Source organism: Rhinolophus sinicus, linkage group LG12 (assembly GCF_036562045.2).
Source record: "Rhinolophus sinicus isolate RSC01 linkage group LG12, ASM3656204v1, whole genome shotgun sequence".
Lineage (NCBI taxonomy): Eukaryota > Metazoa > Chordata > Mammalia > Chiroptera > Rhinolophidae > Rhinolophus > Rhinolophus sinicus.
Window position 1 is genome coordinate 52669878 of NC_133761.1, and position 12363 is coordinate 52682240.

At 42.8% G+C, this 12363-nt stretch overlaps 1 protein-coding gene across 1 annotated transcript in view; it reads left to right on the forward strand.

The window, feature by feature from the left end:
- KIF26B (kinesin family member 26B) overlaps positions 1-12363 on the forward strand; it is a 402861-nt gene that overhangs the window by 191986 nt on the left and 198512 nt on the right. Inside the window, exon 4 of the mRNA XM_019730870.2 lies at positions 3482-3648. Within this exon, the coding sequence (XP_019586429.2) occupies positions 3482-3648 (167 nt within the window). The remainder of the gene's footprint in view (positions 1-3481; positions 3649-12363) is intronic.

The following is a 12363-nucleotide window of genomic DNA, read 5'->3' on the forward strand; positions in this document are numbered from 1 at the left end:
GAAAGAAAAGTAGAAGCCTTCCAGTATTGGAGAATGAAGGCAGGTGCAAAGGCCCTGGGGCTGGAGGAGCAGGGGATGTGTCTGAGGAACTTAGGGGAGGCCGGAACCCTGGAGAGTGAGGGGAGGTAAATTAGCAGTTGTTACTTGCCACACATATGTATTTTTTTTTCTGGAAGCTTGTATCCCTGAACAGGATGCGGGTTATAAATACAAATGTAAGCATGAACTTTCAGGTGCTGAGAGCCTATAGGGGTAGGCAGTTGGGGGGGATGCCCCCTTCCCATTGTGAAGTAAGCAGAACAAAACCTAGAGAATGCTCAAAAGAAACCACAAAGCCAGCTCAGCCAGGCTTCTAGGATGGAAGAACCACAATGACAGGTCCCTAGCAAATCATGACACTGACTGTGTCTGGAAAGCTGGGACATGGAAGAGGGGCACTGTGATCCAGGCCACGGGAGATTTCAATGTTATACAAGATTTGGTATCTTTTGAAAACCTCTTTTAAGGGAAATAAAATGTTAACCTTTGCATATTATGGTAGTGTATACAGCCATATGTGTTTTGCTATTATTTGATTTTTTCTCCTTATATGTTTAAAAATGTTTTTTTAATTAGAAAAACAGGAAGGGAGGGAAGATGGTGTGGGGGGTGGGGAGAGGAAAGAAAGAGGGGCCAGCATAGGCCTAAGAGCCAGGGTCCTTTTCGCAGTTACACGTTAGCTTGGGCAAGTCACTTCTCTGCTTCTCAGTTTTCTCTTTTAAGAAAAAGATTTTTTGAAGAGGATGATCTTGACAGTCACTTCTAGCTCTAAAACAGTCCGTGATTCTAATTTCTAAAAACCAGTTGTCAGGTGAAGGGGGGATTTGGGGACTGGGTGAAAAAGGGGAAGGGATTAAGAAGTACAAATGGGCCGTTACTAAACAGCCATGGGGAAGTAAAGTACAGCTTAGGGAAAATAGTCAATAATATGGTAATAACTATGTATAGTGCCAGGTGGGTACTAGACTAGTGAGGGGGAATCGCTTCTTATAAATATCTAACCACTATGTGGTATGCCTGAAATTAATGTAATATTGAATGTCAGTTGTAATTGACAAAAAAACCTCCTTAAATTTAAATAAATAAACAAATAACATAAAAACAATTGATTATTGAATAATTCTACTTACAGGCTTGGGAACTGAGTGCCCACTGATTCCCCAATTCTTTGAAAGTAAAAGATCCAATCTTTCTTGGCTCAAGATAGCCAATAGCTCTCTTTTAAGGAGGCTATGTCTTGAAATTCACTTGCTAAGGGACATTTTTGAAAGCCATGAGACTGCACGATGCTTGCATTCATCCTGGGCAAGATTTGGACTCTGGAACCACCCAGAAACCCGCGCCTCTGCGTTAGGCATTTTGCCACGCGCCATACACATCCTTCGTGGCTTTTCTATGGGTTGGCAGCGCACCTGCAAGGACAGTGCACACACAGTGAGGCAGAAGAACGCCATTCCCTTCGCTCCAAACTTCAGGTTAGAAATATCACCATGGAGAGAGGAAACAACCCAAAGCAGAATATCAGGTGATAGTCATGTTAGTGAATGCACATCTATAAACTGTAACAAACTGCACACACGCTTACTTGTTCACTGAGTTTTTTCAGATGTCTTTGTGTGTTCCGATAAGGATGTGTCTTAGATGGTAGCTACTTGATGAAAAAAATGATGTTATGAACTCGGGAGTTTTGTTTCTGGACATTGCCCAGAATGGCATCGTGGGCCATGGGGCTTCATAAATGGTGTTTCGTGGTGACAACAGTGTGATGGCCCTGTCCTCAGCCCCCTCCCCCCAGTTGTTTCAGCTGCCCCTCTAGTCTGCCTCATTCTTCCAGGAGAGTGGCAGCTGGTGGAGGGGAGCCCACTGCAAAGGGCGGCAGAGGCGGTTCAAGGAGAGGGGACTGGTCCCGCTCGCTGAGCACCATCGCTGGGAATATGTTCCAGACCATGGCTGCCTTTGCTGCCTCCAACTCCGCTGTTTCATATGTGGGTCGGGTTTCCTTACAATGCGTTGAATGAATGAGAATAAGAAAGTATGTGTTGGCAGAATTTCAGCTGAATAATGCCAAGGCTTTCCAAGTAAGAGCATGCATTTAGGCAGAGCAAAGTTTCGAGTCAATGGCGTTCCGGGTAATGGCTATCCTGCTAATAATGAAAAGTACAAATGTTTTTATGTTCAAAGGTTAACAAATGGGACTCTTTCACTGGCCTACTGGCCTGCTCAGTTACAAAGTGGAAACTGTTCCTGATCTGTGCTTCATTGCACTTGCATTTTCTAGGCAATTAGAGACATTTTCCACTCAGCGTTTAAGAGCTTTGAGCTGGCTGGAGACTTTTTTTTTTTTAAAAACAAAACTAAAGTTTCCTTTTTTTTTTTTTTTCCCCAACAGTTTTTCCTTTTTGCAAGTACACTGAAGTTTTAAAGTAACAGGTTTTTGAAATAGCTCATTTAGACTTGCCTGTATAATTATTACATTTGTCATGGGATTAGCACTTTCCAAAAGTATATTTCTACACAAACTTCTCATTTCGCCCTGCAGTATGGTTCTTCATAGCATATTATGTGGATTTAGACAAAAAGGACCCAGCCTCATCCACTAGAACTTCCGTTATAAAAGCAATTATTGCAAATAAAGTGGAAGCCATTTATCTTAATGAACCAGTCGGAAAATTGAGTCTGTTGAAATGATCTAAACCCTCCCCTCAAAACCCCATTGGTAATTCCTGGTGGCTATGTTTATTTTTATGAGCTCCTCTAAGTCATCTGCGTGCTGACTGCCTACAGCAAACAGCAAATACTGTTTGGTTTAATTCCTTGTGTTTTGAATAGCAGGTTCACGTCTCCCTTTTTTTTTTATTTTTTTATTTTTTTTTAATTTATTGGGGTGACAATTGTTAGTAAAATTACATAGATTTCAGGTGTACAATTCTGTATTACATCATCTATAAATCCCATTGTGTGTTCACCACCCAGAGTCAGTTCTCCTTCCATCACCATATATTTGATCCCCCTTACCCTCATCTCCCATCCCCCACTTTTCCCTTAATATAACAACATGATGTCTGTGCCCCACTCGTCCGTTTGAGGACGTTTGGGGCCATTTCTGGTCAGACACCAACACTGGTTGACGTTACTGGTTTGGTCTTGGGCTGCAAACCATGTGGATGATGGCTCATGCTTTGCCCCCCAAATGGAGGAGAGACACAGACATAACTGAAGCTTTCAATGTCAGGGGGTAGTTTTATTCCATTATTTTTAACGAAAATGAGGGGGATATCCTAGCTAAAAAGCTGGAAGGTAGCCTCAGAGAAGCCCTATGCAGCACAAGTGCTATGTGTACAGAACGTGGGGGACAGGTTCCCAATAGAATGATGCTGTCAGTGGCAGTCATGACATGCAGTGAGCCACAGGTGATGAGCTCAGTATCCATTTTCCTCCTCAGATCTCCCAGCTGATGACAGAGACGGGCCGTGAGGGCCTGACAGAAGCGGCGCTGAATCGCTACAACGCAGACAAGCCTGCCGCTTGCAGCGTGCCAGCTTCGCAGGGCTCCTGTGTGGCCAGTGACACTTCCACGGGCACCTCAGTGGCCGCTTCCTTCTTCGCAAGGTAAGAGAGGTGCCCCGGCCCTCTGTTCTTTCCCAACAGCCCATCTGGTGAACCTCCCATGTGGGCCAGTTTCACTAAAACACCAGGAAGAGTTTGGGGCCATCCTTTGACTTTACTCTTTAAGACAGGGGTTCTCAACTTCAGCACGGCTGACATTTGGTCCAGATCAGTCTTTGCTGCGGGGGCCTGTCCTGTGCATGATAGGACATTTAGCAGCATGCCTGGCCTCTACTCACCAGGTTCTACAGCACCTTCCCCAGCGGTGACAACAAAAATGTCCCCAGGGTTGTTGAGAACCACAGCGACAACCAAAAATGTCCCCCGGGTTGTTGAGAACCACGGCTCTCAGAATGCATGGCTGTAAAGATGGTTTTCCACGGGAAGAGCACTTTTGTGGGTACAGCCCTATGGCTGGTGTTTCCAGATTTATCTTCTTGTAACAGCAAATGAACTGCTTCAAAATCAACCATTAAGTAGATGGCAAGTTTCTTCCTTCTTGACAGACTAGCTGGATAGTTATCGAGATGATCCAGCTAATCTTAGAAACTTTAAAAGCACGAGGAACAAAAAAGAAAAGTATTTCAACAATGTTTTCTGCCTAATTTTAGCAACATGGCAGAGACAGGGCAGCAGACAAAGGACAGCTGAGCAGGAGAACGCTTCAGGGTTGTCTGGATTCAGGCTCCTTATTTTATGAATGAGAAAACTATGGACCAGGAAGGTTAACCTGTGAGTTAACTTACAGCAAAGCCAGAAATAGAAACGAAATTCCTCTGCTTTTTTCTTTCTTTCTGTGACTCATTCTTTATTCGATACTTTGGAGCTTAATCTTGGAAAACTTTCTACCTCAGATTTGCAAACTCCTGACTAGGCAGGATGCCGACGAACTGGCACCAGATATGAACTCAGGAGACCCCTTGGGTTCCAGGTTCAGGTCTGCCTCAGTTTCCTTATCTATCAAGTGAGGGTAACACACACTCCTCCTGGTTGCTCTAAAGATTAAGATAAGATGATTATAAATTATGAAGTGCTGTAGAAATGTTAATTTAATATACGGACTTAACTAATATGTCAAGAGGAAGAAATACGGTGTGGCTTTTTGTTTAGGGAGAACAGTGTTTCCTGCTTCAAGAAAACCAGCAGTATCATTAGAGTCAGGGAATGGATGTTGAAATGAGATTGACTGGGAATGTCTGAGTTCTGGACAAATGGTGTGCTTGAGGCTAGCTTTCACATTAATCAGAGGAGAATTTACAAACAAGCAGAAAAACGTCAGGGAAGGAATGGCAAATGACTAGCAACGACGGTCTTCTCTGAGACTTGCTTGTACAGCCAAGGGGTGACTGGAAGCTCTGAGGTGAACCCCAAATGGATGGGCCAGTGATGGCTGGGGGAGGCCATGTAGGTGATGTTAGCCATAGACAAAGATGGGACCTGTGATTTCAGAATTACAACGGCTTGCGGTATGAGCTTTCAAAGAGCTGGAGCCACAGGGCTGCCTAAATCGTTATTATTTCTTTGTTTGTGGTGCATGCCAATAGCACTTGGAGCTTAATGGTGTAAGGCATTAAAAGTATACACTTTGTGTTTAAAGGGTTTATAATGTACAATGGGGGAAAAAGTGCCATGTGAAAAAGAATAACATACATATGTTATTATAACATGTCTAGGAAGCATTTAGAAACTTCTGGAGCAAGTTGACAGAGTAATTTTATGTTTGTTGAATCTAAGAGTAAGAAAGTGGTATACGTGTATATATATATATATACACACACACACACACATACACATGGTGTGATAAAAAATATAGTGAATGTTTAAATTAAAAAAAATTACTACAATAAAAGACACATTGTCATTAATCCCCCTCAGAATACTCCCCCTCACTTTGAACACACTTATCCCATTGTTCTTGCCACTTTCTGAAGCAGTTCTGGCAGTCCTCTTTCATGAGTGTCTTTAGTTGTGCTTTTGTAGCTGCCTCAATATCTTGAATCAATTCAAAACATTTACCTTTCATGGTCATTTTGACTCTGGGGAAGAACCAGAAGTTGCACAGTGCCAGATCCGGTGAATAAGGTTGATGAAGACATATCATAATGTTTTTATTTGACAGAAATTGCTGTACCAGAAGTGATGTGTGACGTGAAGTCTTTCCGTTGTGATCACAAAATACAGTGAATGCTGCTGCCAAGTGCCATCCAGCAGAAAGGCAAGATCTTCAATACAGGAAGTGGCATGTCAAACCTTAGTGTGACAAGTGTCACAACAATGTGTGACAAGTTTTAGCTTGTTCAGTGCAGTCAGTCGGGTATGAGCTACAGTTAAGAGAAGGTGTGTTTTCAAGTATACTGCAAATCATCTCCATCATGACAATGTTCCGTGTCACACCCATTGCTTCTGGTATATGGCAATTTCTATCAAATAAAAATATTACAGTGTGTCCTCATCCACTTTATTCACTGGATCTGGCACCGTGTGACTTCTGGCTCTTCCCCAAAGTCAAAATGATTCAGGACATCGAGGCAGCCACGACAGTGCAACTAAAGACACTCACAAAAGAGGACTTCCAGAACTGCTTCGGAAAGTGGCAAGAACGATGGATAAGTGTGTTCAAAGTGAGGGGGATTTTTTTGTGGGGGAATAATGGCAATTTGCCTTTTACTATAATGCATTTTTAAAATTTAAACATTCACCGTATTGTTTGATTATGGATATATATATATATATATATCATAAAACGGGATAATATATATATCCATTCCCCCCACATACCCACTGCCCTGGTGGCCCTGCTTTCATTCCTCCCAAAGAGGGAGGCAGCATCCTAATAACCTCCCTGTCACTGATGGGAATCTGAAGCTTAAGGCCCACGTTGTTAAGAGACCAGGGATGTAGCTCATCTCTTTGGATCCTCCACTGTCCACATGATAAGTCAAAATCAGCCCTGCTTATGTTGTCAGACAGTAAACTGAGTTGCGTGTCAAGGGGTTTTCTGTTTGAGCCAATGCACATCTGTGCAAGGCGGTGGCACAGCAGCTTTTGTTAGGGGTGAAGTCTGGGTCTGTTGCTGTGCCCAAACCGGAAACACTTTAGTAGTTATGGCTCATATTGAAAAACAGGAGTGTTTTTCTGTTCTGTATAGGGATTTGGGGATATAATAGGCTCCTAAGCCTCAAATTTGTGCTCACCCCTTTTAAACTCTTTCTGCTTGACCGTGTGATGGAAACACAATGCTCTGAGTCTGCAGGACCTTGGATTCCCCTGCAGCTCTAAGTGAGGACGCAGGGTGGCCTGCTCTCCAGCAGCTGTGCTGGGCATCATTTCACTTCATTTGGGAGTGGCGCCATTTGCCAAATTTGTGGCCAATATGGCTGACGTTCACTGACTGATCAGTACTGTGTTTCCCCGAAAATAAGACCTAGCTGGACCATCAGCTCTAATGCGTCTTTTGGAGCAAAAATTAACATAAGAACCCGGTCTTATTTTACTATAATACCGGGTATAATATAATATAATATAATATAATATAATATTATATAATATAATATAATACCTGGTCTTATTTTAATATAATATAATTTAACATAATATAATTTAATATATAACATAAGACCCTGTCTTATATTAATTTTTGCTCCAAAAGACGCATTAGAGCTGATGGTCTGACTAGGTCTTAGTTTCGGGGAAACATGGTATGTATGTATCACTCACTGTACTAAACTCTTAGGCAAAATATCGCTTAATCCTGTGAGGCAGATCCGGTCATTTCCCCTGTTTTATGGATATTGAAAGAAATGTCCTGAGGTGAAATCGCTGACCCAACGCCGCACAGCCAGGAAGTGGCAGAGTGGGGAGTCGCTTCTCATGTCCTCTCACTTGCGAGCCCTTGTTGCTATTCTCTGTGCTAAACGGGCACAGTAAGACACTTTAGGTTTCTTTCACCATAATTAGGAACTGATGATAACTGCTTCTAAAATAGTGTTGGAAATAAGCGAGCCCTGTAATTTGTTTGGGAAGATAAAACCCAAGTGTCGAGAGTGGTAGCTGTCCACTTTTCTTTGTGAGATGAACCTTTCTTCTTCAATATTTACTTTTTAGAGCTGTGGGTAGAGGTGTGGCGGGACCTTGTTGCATTTCAGAGATTCAATGTCTATAAAATAAGAATTCCAATCCTGAATAAGGAACAAGACTTCTGGTCCAGGCTACTCCAAGTGTACACAGAGGCTAGGCCGACTGTTACTGGCCTGTCATAAGTGTAGAAATTGAGAGGAAGCATTTAGAAACTTCTGGAGCAAGTTGACAGAGTACCTTTATGTCTGTTGAAGCTAAGAATAAAAAACAAGGGCTTATATTTTGAAGGTAACTAGAAATAAAAGAAGAAGTGACTCCCTACCACAGACAGTTTGAGAAGCTCTGCTTTAGAAAATGATGGAGCCCAAAACACCTGTCCTTTTATGCCTCTCTTGCCAGAATTTCTTTATTTCTTTAAATATTGGCATCTTGGTAGACTACCTTCACTTCAGCATTTCAGTATCCAGTTTTGGGAAAAACACTTTTTCGGGGGGGGGGGATATAGTAACAGTGGCATAGTAATGGTAATACAAAAGGTATTAATAATAATCCAAAAAAGAGATTGGCACAGTTGATCGTCAAGTTGGTTACCTATCAGGTGTTGGCTTTGAACTTTTCAAACGAGGGGATCTCCTTTGCGAGGTACCCACGTGAATGTGAGGTGTGATTCAATTTTCCTGTTTGTTGACTGTTCACTTTGGATAAAGATTTCCTTCATTATGTACTTAGCCTTATAACCTATACAGTGCATGAAACCCAATCAAAACTCTTGGGTGAATCCTCAGTATTGTGGGTTGAGGCAGAGCAATCCTCATTTTCATTTGAAGAGCAGTGAAATTCTGGATTACGCATAGAATTGCCTTGCACCCTGGTAGATACAATGAAACTTTCAGATGACCTCCTATCTTCACATTGCTATTTTTCCCCCAAATAACCTGAAGAGCCATTTACAATCATGGGGTGGTTGTTTTAATTCATGGAGAAAACGAACCTCTGGAGGATCTTAACTTACATTCAGAGCAAGTGTTTGAAAAACAGTGAAAATTGCTGGCTATCACATAGGCTTTCAAAGACAAGTTCAAGTTTGACAGAACTGGTCTGGCCGTCACTGAGGCATCAGTGAGCTCATGTGCTCTCGATTGTTTTCAGACCTCACTTCTTATTGTCATATTTATTGTTTACAGCTCTTCTGTTTAGGTCACAACCTTTGTAAGACCATTACTTTTTATGAAATTCAAATCAAATTTTCAAGTAAGGTTATGTAAAGTGCAGTTTTGATTATAGCAATGATTTTTTGTTTGTTTGTTTCCCTATTTTATTTGTGTAAACAAATGCCTTTAAAATCTGTTTTCCCAGGTTTTGGTTACTTCAGATTACTCAGTGCCTTGAAATCCGTATTCTCTATTCCTTTTCACCAAAAGGACAGGTATTGGGTCCATCACATGAGAGTGTCTCCCTCTCTCTCTGTGCCTCTGTTTTCCAGCAACAGGATTATTTTATACTCGTTGACTTCCTTCTTAAAGATTCTGACTTTTACATAACATTTTACTATTGATTAAAAATACATCTGTCCTGGATTTACAATTTTCTGCATAAATTTGGCTTTCACCTTAATACTGGGCTGCCCTCAAATTCATTTTGTGGGACCCATTTGCTCTGCTTTTTCTTTCTCACTTACTGAGCTGTCCCTCATTTCCTTCCACCAATTCCTCCAGCTCCTTGACTTTGCCCAGACTCATTCTTTTCTTAGGGATGTTATTATATTTCTGTCCATCTCGACCTCTCATGTAATTCTTCCATTTTTGTTTTTAGACTGCTCCTTGTGTTACCTAGCCTTCTCCCAGCCCCCTGAGCACATCAAGGACTGTTTATGACTGATTTGATGGATGTCCCCTGGAGGCCAGAGGTTGTGGTGACGTTAAAGCCAAGACCAGCTCAGGTCCTGGGGTCAGGAGCTAAGCTGAGCTGAGAGGGCTGACTCCTGGCTCTGAGGCCCTGCCTTCAGGTCCAGCTTGCTGTGCTCACCACCCCCTTGCGGAACTTCCTGTCAGTGCTGCATGCCCACGTGCTGCTGTGTACACAGCTATGACAGGGCAGGTCCTGCCCCAGCGCCTTTCCACATTCTTGTTGACAGCCAGCGCAAAGGGTGCCTGGTTACACTGGTCACAGCAAATGCTTTTCATATATAACCTTGTATAGTGAAGGCTTTCTTTAGTCCCTGGGCACGTTAAAGCATAACAGTAGTACTTGGTTACATGCTAGGAGCTTATTAAGTCAAAGAAGGATGAGGAGGAATGTGAAATGGCTTACAGTTCTTTGGTTCTTCCATCAGGTACAGTTCCCTCTAGGGAAGCTCACATCTTCCCATTATAAAGATATCAACAATTAGGACCCGAGAAAAACTACCCTAAACACACCGCAGTTGGTCTCGGGTGATCTAGGAGGTGAAAAATAGAGCTGGGGCACAAAATCTTACTTGTCAATTCACTGTGGGGAGACAGGGCCGCGTTTCTGCCTCCAGTTTGACAGATTGGAAGTTAACATTTTTTGCGGGAAACGAGTAAACTTGTCATATCGCCTCTAGTTGGAACCGGCAAAAATTTTGCAAAGTAAATAAATAGAGACCTCTTTTTAAACTAAAACACTGAAAGTTTCATAGAAAAATATCAAGTAGATCGAAAGATATGAATATTTTATGGAAAGTCTAATTTTGGCGAGAAAATGTCAAAAAAGCCCCGCGTTACGACGCGATTTGGCGGGAAAATGCCCGCTTACAAAGTGTTTTAATATCAGCACCATGTCCATTACGATAAAATGATACCTCTAAAAGAAACCTAAGTGCTCTTAGAAGCTCATATTGTGGAACTTCTCTGTACGATTATGTTTTTCCTGTTTCTTGTCTTGTTTTCATCAGAGCAGATTGTACCTACCCTGTCTCCTTACTCTTGCCAGCGTGTCCTTCTGACCTGGTGTCTAATCACTTTGCCCCCCATTACTCTACCCCTCCCCCCTCCAGCTCCCTATCGGCCTATTCCAGGGCTTCTCATGGAATTGCGGCTTCCACTGGGCTCCTATGGGACACTTGTGGTCAGGGCTCACATGTACAATTATGCCATTTGTTCATGGGACAAGAGCAACAATTGAAGGGGCAAGTGGGGCTTACATCTGGCCACCACTCTGCTGGCCAAGCTGAGTGTTTGGGCTCCATCCATCCATCCATCCATCCATCCATCCATCCATCCAAAGGAGCATCTTTTTCTCATTTGTTCAGAGGTCCAGTCTAGGCTCGTGTTGTACTAGCTGTTCCTGTCCCCTTTCCTGGAGGCTAAGCACAGTCAGGGCGCCGATCTTTGAAGGTCTGAACTGGAAGCCAAACCCCTACCCACCCTCTGGGTTTCTTGTTTACTTATTCTTGGCAGGTCATAGCTTAGCTTTTCTTAGAAAAGACACCACAGACTTCTCAGAAAAGCGAGGACTCTTACTCATGTCTATTGACAAAGTGAAATTTTAGGAATCATAGTTATAGGAATATAGCTTTGCTTGAACCCACGTCAGTTGCAGGATGAAAGGAAAGCATGAAAAAGGAGCCCCGTGTATATTTGGTGCCATCCGATTTCAAGGGTCCCCTGAAACAGTTTCAGGTGTTTGCCACATGAAGAAGTAAATCCTTGATTGCTTATGAGAGAGCGAAAGTACTGAAGAAAAAGTGGCCATAATTGAATATCTACACTCTTATCCTTTATGTTAAAAATATAATCCTAAAACCCTTTTCAAATAGATAACCATAACATGCAATACCCCAGCCCAGCAGCCTCCACGATTGCTGTTTCGGGCATGCAGACCGTAACAGAAGGGCGTTCATGGCCACCCATGCCCTTCTGGTCGGTGATCTGTACTAAAGAAAATTCAGTGTCTGCAGCCTCCTTGCCGTCTCCTGCTGCAGGGAATGTGTAAAATGGGGCATTTTCCGATTAAACAAGTCCTTTGTCTGACTGATGGCCGGTTGGGGTGTTGGCAGTCAGCTCCCAACATCTGGGAATCATTTGCACAGCGTTGCCTGGGTTGAAAAGCCAGTTCCTGCCTTGGTGTGGATGTCTGAAGGCAAAGTCGTTTCAGTGAGCCTGAGGATGTAGTGACTCTTGTGAGATAGTCTCAGGGCTAGGCATTCTACTTCTCACTGTACATTTTTGAATGTCTTTTTGACTGATGTGGTTGGGTGGGCGGGGAGTATTAGAAAAAGGAATGAGGCAGGTGGAGTGGCCTGTGGTTGAATCCACAGCCCGCCACTGACAATATGACGTCAGGCAAGTAACTTAACCTCTCTAAGCCTCAGTTTCTTCTAGTTAATGGAGATAATCATACCTGCTTCACAGGATTGTGGTGAGGATTAAAGGAAAACGTGATAGTACTTTGCAAATGTCATCTAAATCCTAGAGATGAGGTGAAGATGGGACTTGCTATGAAAAGGATGGAATTTTATCTTCAGTGGGAAATTCAGTGAACTCTCAATGTTCTCTTCTGAGTAGATGACTTTCGTCATGCCTACCTTTACAGTGTGTTTACATGGCACTTTGTAATCCAGCTTAATCATGACCTAGGACCTCTGTGGCAATTGTACAGATCGGGCATCATGCCTCAGAG